The following is an 11,848-nucleotide window of genomic DNA, read 5'->3' as shown; positions in this document are numbered from 1 at the left end:
TGATCAGCTGCAGAGTTGCCTCTAATTCCAACATGGGATGGCACCCATGCAAACACAATCCTTTTGCCTTCTTCAATCAGAGATGCATGTAGCTCTTGGATTTCGACCAACAGTGGGTGATCTAGCTGAATTCTCTTCACGGCGGTAAGAGCCGATAGGGAATCCGACAGAATCAGGAAGTCTTTCTTTTTTGACTGATATACCTGTTTCAGAGCTAGCTGTAAAGCTTTCAACTCTGCAGAAAATACAGAACTGTCATCCGGAAGACGGGCCGAAAAGGCCCTATCGAGATTAGGACCTGTGACAGAAGCTGATGCCACTTTACTTTCAGCTTTGGACCCATCAGTGTATATTCGTTGATGGGAAGGAAACTCGGTACAGAACTGGCTAAAACACTGTTTAAAAATCAAATCATTTGTCTCTGACTTCTTTAACCTTGTCAGATCGAGTCGAACAACTGGATCTGGCAATGTCCATGGTGGTGTTTCTGTCCATCGATTTTCACTAACATGATCGAGTTTTATCTTTGATTCGGCCAGATGTGACTGAATCCGAGAAGACAGAGGTGCTCGATCATTTGGGTGACTTTCAAAAAATTCAGAGCATTGTGGTTGAAATACGCATTGGTAGGCTGGATTTGTAGGCATAGCTTTCAGTTTCAACACATAATTTAGGGTGAGTTTCAGGCGTCGCAGCCTCAGAGAGGGTTCTTTGGCCTCAAAATATAAGGACTGTACTGGAGACGTCCTGAAAGCTCCCAGACAAAGACGTATACCCTGGTGGTGTATTGTGTCTAATAGCCTTAGGTTGGATTTTGCGGCTCCACCATAGACGACACAACCATAGTCCAACTTGGATCGGATTAAAGCACGGTAAAGTCTGAGTAGGACTGTGCGGTCAGCACCCCAGTCCGTATGAGAAACCACTTTCAATACATCCAGAGCTTTCAGACATGATGTTCTTAGATACTGGATATGTTTAAGGAATGTTAATCGACGGTCAAAGGTCAGTCCTAGGAATTTAAATTCTTCAACAACCTTGACAGGATTACCATTCAGGACCAGAGAGGGTTCTGGCATGGCTCCCCTTTGTTTGCAAAGATGCATACAGACAGTTTTGCTGGTGGAAAATTTGAAACCGTTCTCCGTTACCCATTTTTGCACCTTGTCTATACATAATTGAAGCTGCCTTTCCACTCTATGTAGGGATTTGCCACGCACACAAAGTGCAAAGTCATCAACAAACAAGGATGACTCGGATCCTTTCAGTACTGCCTTTACTATGTTATTGATTTTGATGTTGAACAACATGGGTGATAGAATGCTTCCTTGAGGAACACCCATCTCTTGTTGACAGAACTCTGATAGGTTGGGACCAACCCGTACTGTAAACAATCGATTACTTAGAAATCCTTCCACAAAAACAGGGAGACGTCCACGAAAACCCATTTCATGCAAATCAGCTAAAATACCGTGTTTCCAGGTCGTGTCGTAAGCCTTCTCGAGGTCAAAAAATATAGCTAGTACATGTTCAGATCTCGCAAAGGCCTCTCGAACGAAGGTCTCAAAACGTACCAAATGATCAGTGGTGCTGTGTCCCTTTCGGAAGCCACATTGCACATCACTTAAGAGGTTTTGTTTTTCTAGGTACCACACCATCCTAGCGTTGACCAATCTCTCCATGGTTTTACACAGACAGCTGGTCAAGGCTATCGGACGGTAGTTGCTGGGGTTTGTATGATCTTTACCTGGTTTTGGAATGGGGACAATCATCGCTTCTTGCCATGAAGGTGGAAAGGATCCACTCTCCCATATGTGGTTAAAAACCTTCAGCAAGACCAGAAGACAACTTTCTGGTAGGTGTGTGAGGAACTGATAATGTATTCCGTCCAGCCCCGTTGCTGAGTTGTTGCATTTTTGTAAGGCTTGTTTGAGTTCAGTTATACTGAACAACTTGTTGTAGTTCTCCTCATTCTGAGATGAGAAGTTTATGGGTTTACGTTCTTGGGTGGCTTTGATTTTTTGAAAATCTGTGCAGTAATTTTCTATTGATGAGTTTTTTTCCATTGTTGAAGCCAGAACGTTTGCTACTTCATTCTTCTGGGTTATAAGGGATCCATTTACCACAAGGTGGTTAATTGATGCAGATCCTTTTTTCCCTTTGATTTTACGAACAGCATTCCAAACTTTACTTGATGATACCTTAGAGTTTAAGTTTGAGCAAAAAGACCTCCAGGATGTTCTTTTAGAATGTTTTATGACAGTGCGACTCTTAGCGCGAAATCTGAAGAAAGTCAACTTCTTGCTAAGGGTCGGGCATCTGTAGAACCTGTGTAGACTTCTCTTTCGCTCAGATCGGGCTTCTTGGCATTCTTGATTAAACCATGGCACTTTAATGCGGTTGTTTGAAGATGTTTTTGGGATGTACTCAGTGGCAATGTCTTGTAGAGTGTTTGTAAAAATAGATGATGGGTCGTCACTTCCATCAAAGACAGTGTCTTCTGTGAGTTGGACAGAACATTCGGCAGTAAAAGACAGCCAGTTTGCCTTGTTCAGGTTCCATCTCTGGGGGGAAGCTTCTTCCAATCCATCTATTTGAGACATCAAGATAGGGAAATGATCGCTACCACATGTGTCATCATAGACTTTAAATTCAAAGTCTAGAACAAGAGAGGTGTCGCAAATAACTAGATCTAGTATGGACTTGCATCCTGTTGCTGGATGGAGATAGGTTGGTACTCCATCGTTTAAAACGCATAGATTACGATTGTCTAAAAAATCTTCTAGAATTCGTCCTCTCGTACTTAGAGAGTTGCTGCCCCATAAAGGGGAATGAGCGTTAAAATCTCCCATTAAAACAAAGGGAGCTGGAAGCTGATCAATAAGATTTTCAAGATCGTGCTTCGTGTAACATTTTGATGGTGACAGATATACACTGCAGAGAGTGATGGTTTTATCTAATGTCACTCGTGCTGCGACAGCTTGAATGTTTGTACATAGGTTGATCTCACTACAAAGTACACTTTTCTTAATCAAAAGAGCAACTCCCCCAGACGTGTTATTGTCTGAATGGTTTCTAAAAACATTGTATCCAGATACATTAAAATCTTTGTTTGGTTTCAGCATTGTTTCCTGTAATGCTGTAGCAACAGGATGAAATTTGTGTAAAAGTAGACATAATTCTTCATAGTTAGCTTGGACCCCTCTACAATTCCATTGAATAAAATTGGCTATGTTTGTTTAGTTTTAAGAAGTTTCTGCCTCCATACCCTCTTCGTCGGATAAACTCCCAAAATGATTGTATAATGTGATGGGATTTCTCTCCATTTTTGGGGTGCGAGGCGATCTTTGGGGCAGAGTAACTTTTCCCTTGTCCGGAGGTGTTCGTGGTGTGGATTTAGTAAGGTCCACTACCTCCACAACCTCGACGGCCCCCTTCCTGTGAGTTGCCCTGTGAACGGGCTTCTGGGTTGGGGTGGTGAAGCGAACCTCACCAGGAGACCCCATAGGGTCCTCAATTGGGGTGGTGAAGCGAACCTCACCAGGAGCCCCCACAGGGTCTCCAGTTGGGGCGGTGAAGCAAACCTCACCAGGAGACCCCATAGAGTCTCCAGTGGGGATAGCCCCACCTGTGCTTTCATCTGTCTGTGTACAAATACTTTTGTTTCTTGTGGGCTCTGTCCTTTTCAACATGGACGGGCCTGCCTGGACACCCACAGACCTATACGAAATACTGGTCTGGGTGGGTGTTGACTTTGTTGCAGGTCTTTGACTGACTGCTGCCGCAAAACTTTTCTGGAAGGAAAAAACATTCGTTTTTTCAACCTCCTTCCTGGCGTCTGAGAAAGACATCTTTTTCTCCGTTTTTGTTTTTTGAATGGCCTGTTCAAACTTGTATTTTGGACATTCTCTGGAGGACGGGGAATGGTTTCCCTTACAGTTTGTGCAGGTGGGTGGTGATGTGCAGGGACCTTCGTGAGGATCTCCGCCACACCTCTCGCACACTGCCTTCTGTTTACATCCAGCCTTTGAATGTCCAAATCTTTGGCATTGGAAACATCTCATTGGTGATGGAATATACAGAGTCACTCTTATTTGAACAAATCCCACTTTGATTTTCTCAGGGATGGTTGGGGTACAAAAAGTGACGAAAAGGGTGTTGGTGGGTACTCTGATATCGCCCTTCCTGATCAACACCCGGTACACATCAATGACACCTTGATCCTTTAGACCTTCTTTTATTTCAGCCTCACTGAGGCCCTCCAGCTCTCGGCATCGGATGACTCCTTTGCTGGTGTTCAGGCCTCTGTGAGGACTGACCTTGACCGGTCTATCAACAAATTTCTGACCATTCAGACGGAGAAGACCATCTGATGCCTTTTTTGAAGGACATTCAATCAGTAGAGAACCATTACGAAGTCTCTTAATGTTGTCTATCGTTGATGATACTCCTGCAATAACCTTCTGTATCGCAAAAGGCGAAAGTTTGGAGATGGGCTGTGCCTCATCTGCTGTCTCAACAACAATGAAACGGGGCCAGGCCTCGCTGATGTTGTTCTTTGTTGCTCTGACTCGGACTTCATCGTCAGAGTCAGAGTCAACGCAGTATCTTCGTTTGTTTCCGTTTCGGGTGCTTGAAAAAAAAGAAGAAAAAGAAGAGGTGGCCATGTTTGGGGCCTTTATCTTCGTCGCATCTGATCCCCACCCACCACGGAGCCCAACAAGGGGACGCTTAGGTGGAGCGGTTATCCAACTCCAGAGCGCCAAGGATACAGATGGATATACGCAGCGATAAGAGGAAACATATGGTATCAATCTGTAATAGGAGATTTAACTCTTTCCAAGCGGAAACGGGTTAGGTAACAACTTGGCATAATGTTCGTCAACTCTTTCCAAGCGGAAACGGATTAGGTAACAACTTGGCATAGTGTTTGTCCCGACTACCGCCGCCCCCTCCTACCGCCGCTTGCTCCTTTAGCCAAAGGTCCGATGCAATATGCTCAAGACATATACCCAGACTTGACCAGCCGATTGATTGAAGCGGGTAAGCCTTTTTCAACCTCCTGTCTTAGATAAAGACTGGGCCAAAATGATGTGTTGGCGCTACAAAGTCGCAACTAAGTAAACCCCTCAATCATCAGGTCACCAGCCCAAACCGGTACAGGTCGCAGCGCACGGCAAACACGCTGGGTCTTAAGAAGACCACAGAGAAATAAGGATGTGGAAAAGAAGACTTTTGGGAAGTGAAATAAAGGTGACGGATCCAGTCAGGTAGAAATAAGACAAGAAAGGAATCAGAAAACTGCAGGGAATAGTAGGGAGAGTTTTTTGGAAGGAAATATAGGTGAAAGGACTGGTAAGGCAGAAATAAGACAAAAGAAGAGAAGTAAAGGGGTGGGGTAGCTTAGTGGAAACACTCCCGCCGCGTGAAGGCGACCCCATGGGAGCAGTAGTGAAAGTAATGTGTAGAGAATTGCATAATCAAATAAAAGGGGGTAAAACATGACACATGTGAATGAAAAGTAGCAAACATGTGCAATAATCATGACTTATTGGTGTGTGTGTGCAGGTGGAGATCAAGACTTGACAGAGGTTGTCAATGCTAGCAGACAACAAGAAAGCTTGCGTCAAGTTGCCATGAATATCCATAACAAACGACTAGATAGACTGCTGGAAGTCAATGGCATGGAACGACAACAAGTATACGGGGATGGCAATTGCTTTTTCAGGGCAGCAAGCTTACACCTTGCCACTCGCGATCACTGTACTCTAAGGCAGGCACTGTGTGGCCACATGGAAAAAAACGTTCTTTTCTACCTGGGATTTTTCAGCAACTGCCATTCAGCAAAGCAGGCTAGAAAAGCAATATCTTAGGGGGTAAAAATCAAGGGTCTGCCAAACCCGGCAAATGCAGAAGGCAGCCCAGAGATCCAAGAGTGGGAACGCTCAGCCTCCACTATCACAGCTACTGTGATCATAACCCTCAGAATTTGTGAGGTACACATACAACAAAAACCTCAATCACTGAGAGGTACTTCAACTCAATCTGCCTCACATTAAGAGAGCAACAGCCCAACCAAGGGCAATATATACTCATCACCGACGGGCAAAACAGCCTTGACTACCGATCTCTACAATACGTTCACCTTCAGTGGGAACGCGCAGCCTTTACTATCAAAGCTACTGTGATCATAACCCTCAGAATTTGTGAGGTACACATACAACGAAATCCTCAATCACTGAGAGATACTTCAATCTTCTCACCACCGACGGGCAAAACAGCCTTGACTACCGATCTCTACAATACGTTTACCCTCATTGGAAACGCTCAGCCTCTACTATCAAAGCTACTGTGATCATAACACTCAGATCTCGTGAGGTACACTACAAATCATACATAAATGATTATTTGTTTGTGGAAAAATGGTACCATTAGTACACATACAAATACGGAATAAACCCGTTAAAGGAACAGTGACATTTATAATCACTGAGTCTCATATAAGCCTCAATCACTGAGAGGACATTTGGGTAATCAACCACCAGTACATGCAAGTACACCCCAACAAGGGGAATGAATAATAGTCATCTATAAATGATTATCCTCAATCGAGAAACAAGATGATGAGGATATGGGTTTGACTAGTTGTCCCCTGACGAGGCTACCTTTCAGTTCCCCCCCCCCCCAAAAAAAAAATCTATAAAATCACATTTTCAAAGAAGTTGTCCTAACAGCTTGAAACTGTAAATCTTGCTGGGCTGCATACTGCATTTGCCGGGTTTGGCAGACCCTTCATTTTTAAACCCCCCCCCCCTCCCCGCCCTTGTGCTGATTTAGGAGAGAGAAACCATCAACGACAACAATACCACCAACAACAAACTCATACATTGCAAAATATAAGAACTGTGACCTGATCAAAAGAGAACAAAAAGCAGCTGTGGATTTGTGAGTAAATGTGCAGTGAAACCATTGAGCAATGTGAACAATTGTGATTCTTTACTGGATTTTGGATTGTATTGTTTCCATTGAAGTTTAAGGTAAGAGTGATTTTTATTACCCTTTCACTAACCAGACATATTCTGCATGTCAGGTTTATGTTCATGTTTTGTCAACTTTGATCCATATAATTATCAGTAAATTGCATGATTTTGCACACAAAACAAACAAAAAGATGTAAAACAATAACTGTATTTTTCGTTCATGTCATAGTTCTGGTACACAAGAAGAGCAAACGCTCGATCGAGTCACTTTTGCAGTTCTGAATATTATATGAGGCATCAGATGGACAGGAAGAAATTGCTATTCACAACACAATGAGTCACGTTCACATAAAATTTGAGCCCGGTCACTTTTATAGTTTCCGAGAAAAGCCCAACGTTAAGTTGTGTGTTGCCGAACAGAAAAGGCTAGTTATCTCCCTTGTTTTTCTGATAACGTTCGTAAAAGGCTACAGATGTAAATACTTTGATGTAAAGAATAATCCTACAAAGTTTCAATCACATCCGATGAACTTTGTCAAAGATATAAAATGTCTAATTTTTCCTTTGACGCTGACCTGTGACCTTGAAAAAGGTCAAAGGTCAACGAAACCATCGTTAAAGTGTAGAGGTCATTGGAGGTCACGACTAAACAAAATATGAGCCCGATCGCTTTGATAGTTTCCGAGAAAAGTCCAACGTTAAGGTGGTGTCTACGGACGGCCGGCCGGCCGGACAGACTAACACTGACCGATTACATAGAGTCACTTTTTCTCAAGTGACTCAAAAAACTCAGATGTGATATTTTTTTAACCTAAAAATAAGTTAATCATGCTCACTACATTTTATTGTATTCTACCACAGCTTTCCCTTGAAATGCTCTGGCCTTGTACAATTATTTGTATGCCAAATTCACTTCAAACCACTACGCCATATCCTTGCAGATGTAGGTTTGTAGCACAAATACACTAGCCGTGAGGGCTAAGTATGTTCATGCCACAACCCTACATCGTCATGGTGTCAGGTTGTGGCAGGAATTACCTCCCTGTGGATGCCTCCACAGCCCCAGCCACAACCCTACATCTGTCACTGTAGGGTTGTGGCCTGAACTTTAAGAAGGGGTCAAGCAGTGTTTGTTTCGGCCACAACGATCTATCAATTTTAAATCTGTTTTTCAAGTGTGGTTTTGAACTTTTTTCTTTTGTAAATACATGTACTTGTCAGGAACACAAAACTGCATGCTTGATGTGAAAATCGTTTCATTTGACAATAAAGCAGATTTACCCCGAGTGTGCAAACTTTTCAAGTGAGCTTTTCTGAAAGTGGGTTATTTCGCGATGTTTGGTTGTGGCTCTGAGTGGTGCTAGGAGATATATGGTTGTGGCTCTGAACAGACGAAGTAATGGTGGTTTGTTTGTTTGTTTTTGTTTCGCCCAGCCGACCGTGACTGTCTTATGTGACATACACTCTCAAGCATGATTTCTCCTTTTGACTGATTTGACTCTTTTTGAGTCTTGACAAATTTGAGCGCTGTGTAGATTTATGAGGACACCAGGAAGGCATTGCTGTGTATTTGTTTGGATGACATGGTTAATGGTTTTGGCACACTGACAGTATGTGATGTACATGCTTTGATGCTGAAGGTTTCATTTGGGGTTTTTTTGCACTGTGACTCACTATGTGTGCAACAGTGTTAGTGATAAATATTCAAGTACTAGATTTATTATATATTATTTACATTGTTGTTTTTGCTTGCAGGTGTTCCATTCCCAGAGCCTGTGTGAGAAGCCGTTGAAGCGTGATCATCGAGCAAGATGGGACTGTTCTGCACACTGCAACTGCATGGCAGGGATTGCGGAGTCTTGTAGCCACATCGCGGCAGTGTTGTTCACTGTAGATGCATCTGTTCGAATCCGTGACAGCCAGACACCAACACAGGTGGGTTTTCACTTTTGTAGCTCTGTTATTTTGATATTTTCTTTTATTTTGTTTTTAAAGACTTTGCACATTGTGCAAACAGTGAAGCATTACAGAAATGAAAACACGCGGAAAGAATTTTTTGGTTCACATTCTGTGCAATAACTTTTGAGCTGGTCCATTTTTTTTAAACATTTAATATCATTTAAAAAGCCTAAAAGTTGAAGAATTTTCTAGTTCACTGACAACCGCGCGAGTCACCTACGTTATAATTTAAATATATTAACATCTTTGTGGGATTTTGATCACACCCTCCTGTAGAATGCTTAATTGCTGTGTATACAGCAGTGGGTAAGGCCATTTGAGCCCTTGCAAGACCGAGAAATTGTTACTTTCATGACAATCTTTCAAACAAATTTGTAGCAAAATGCTAAACATTTTCATTCAATTGCAGGTGCCTGCTGGCTGGGTGGTTCCCTCAACGAAGGATGTTGTCTACAGGAAGGCTGCCGACATTGACTTTACGTCAGCTGCAACTAAGAAGCGTCGCTTGGATGGCTTTATCAACGGAACCCCAACTCTCACCAAAGCAAAGAGAAAACAAGAGGCGAAGCCTTCAAGGCTCACGTAAGAAATCGACAAACAGTAACACAAACTCAATCACTCCGTCACACACACACACACACACACACACACACACACACACACACACACACACACACACACACACACACACACACACACACACACACACACATACAGAAAGAGCATAGGTGAAACTGTGCAAGAAAGCGGGACACTAGATCTAGATCTGTCTGTCTGCATGTAGCCTACTTACAAGGACACGACTGCCAACTAGTCTCGGCGCGCTCAAAATAATAATGACCGAGACTGTCAGTACTTCCTTCGCGTGACGTCTAACCCTCTTACGTCATAATGTGACGTCAATGTAATGTGACGTCAATGTAATGTGACGTCTTCAAATGTTAGAGTTTCTACCACAGACATACACACGCACAGACGCACGCACGCACGCACGCACGCACAGACAGACAAAGTTACGATCGCATAGGCTACACTTACGTGAGCCAACAAACCAATTTGGCTGCTCCAACTAAGGATGAACTGAATTCATTTTTTGAAGCAATTCAATTCTCAAAGACCGGTGTGAAACCGGCTGTGCTATCTCTTGTTCCAGAGTATGCGACGGACTACAAAAACCAACAAGCAGCAGTGAGACTGCCAACATTTCTGGTAGATTTAGAAGATGAAGAACAGGTTCAGAGGACGTACAGTGACGTTCTGCAGCATTGTGAAAATGTGGATATCTCTGTAACTGAAGAGCAATGCATCATCGCCGAAAGAGAAACCAGAGCGCAAAGGAATTCAAAGACCTGGGCCAGGCTCAGGACCGGGCGGATTACTGCATCACGGGCGCACCAAGCACTCCACACCAATCCAGCAAAGCCTTCAATGAGTCTCATCAGCCTGGTCTGCCGACCAAGGGCCCAAGAAAAGAGACTGCTTCTATGCAGTGGGGCATTGAAAAAGAACACATCGCCTTGTCCGAATATGAAAAAATGGCTTCAAAACGGCACAAGCATTTTCAACTGGACAAGTGTGGACTCTTTATTCATGCCCAGTTCCCCTTCTTGGGTGCCTCACCAGACGGTGTGCGATACTGCAGCTGCTGTGGCCGGGGATGCGTTGAGGTGAAATGCCCTGCTTCCAAGGCTTCCTGTACAATTTCAGAATGTTTGGAAGATCCCAAATTCTATTTGGAGAACAGAGACAGGGCCCGACTGAGCTTGAAGGAGAAGCATGAATACTACACACAAGTGCAGCTTCAGATGTTTGTTACCAAGACTGAGTTTTGTGACTTTGTTGTGTGGACTCCAAAGGATCTTGCGGTGGTCAAGGTGGAATATGACCCAGAGTTCATGAAACACTCCAATCTTTTCCTCTGGAAGAAGGGCATGTCCCTCTACAGGTGTTTTCTGTTTGGGGGGTGTGGAGGGCAAAGTTGTTGTTTTTGTTTTTGGGTTTTTTCCAAGTAAATGTGATGCAGGAAATAAAAACAAATACAGTCCCAGTCTTTACATCTCATATGGTATGAAATTTGTATCATGTGAGAACTGAACACAAGCCGTAGATTATCATAGACTAAAAGCCATCCAACACTGAACTCTGAAGGCTCTCAAAAATGGCAGACTTTTTCAGCCAGGTTGCCAGTGATAATGGGCAGCTGCAATTTCTCACTTGCCTAGAAAGATCAATAATAAAGTGTATGTGAACCATTGAACACTTTTAAATATGCTTACCGTTCACAAAGTGGCGTGAACACACATGTATCCAGGGTTTCACTGTTTTGTCCGTGATCGTCTTTCGATTGATTTGGGCGATCCAATTAAGCCTTCTCCTTTTGGCTGTCAACTCGCGTATTTTGGAGCCATTGTTGAATATAACTGCCGGAATTCTATGGTAAGAGATCCCAAAATCCTTAGTACTTCGTTTCGAACAATGCTTGACACAGCAATCGTTCGTCATGGTGAGAAAAATGAAACTGAATAGACTGACGCGACTCGCTTTCAACCATGCGGAGAGTGGGAAACTGCATCACCCGCCAGTGTTTACCCTCCAGGGGCGGCAACGCACAAAGTGATGACGTAGATCGGGATAGGACTTGAAAGGTGGGTGTTGATTTATTTATTTGTTTGTTTAAGTTCAGCACACTTCGTGATGGAAACTCTTCATATGAAAGAAGCACACTTGGAGAGACTACATTCTCTTTGTCGTGTATGTGGAAAAAGATCAAAAAAGAAATATGACACTGTAGTAAAATTGTGTAGGTATTCCACCGTACTGAAATTGTGTAGGTATTCCACCGTAGAACAACATTTGCTTGAGAGTCACTGTGTGGATTGTGAAAATTTGGACTTGCACTACATGGAGAA

The 11,848-nt window shown here is 43.3% G+C and overlaps 1 protein-coding gene across 1 annotated transcript in view; it reads left to right on the top strand.

Annotated features, from left to right (window-relative positions):
* Window positions 1-11,164, top strand: part of LOC138976992 (uncharacterized) — a 15,321-nt gene extending 4,157 nt beyond the window's left edge. Inside the window, exons 3-6 of the mRNA XM_070349884.1 lie at window positions 5,569-5,699; window positions 8,736-9,056; window positions 9,349-9,521; window positions 10,237-11,164. Of these exons, the coding sequence (XP_070205985.1) occupies window positions 5,569-5,699; window positions 8,736-9,056; window positions 9,349-9,521; window positions 10,237-10,951 (1,340 nt within the window). The 3' untranslated portion in view covers window positions 10,952-11,164. The remainder of the gene's footprint in view (window positions 1-5,568; window positions 5,700-8,735; window positions 9,057-9,348; window positions 9,522-10,236) is intronic.
* Window positions 11,165-11,848: the final 684 nt, after the last annotated feature.

Source organism: Littorina saxatilis, linkage group LG9 (genome assembly GCF_037325665.1).
Source record: "Littorina saxatilis isolate snail1 linkage group LG9, US_GU_Lsax_2.0, whole genome shotgun sequence".
Taxonomy (NCBI): Eukaryota; Metazoa; Mollusca; class Gastropoda; order Littorinimorpha; family Littorinidae; genus Littorina; species Littorina saxatilis.
The sequence above is the reverse complement of the archived record's forward strand: the minus strand, read 5'-3'. Positions and strand labels throughout refer to the sequence as shown.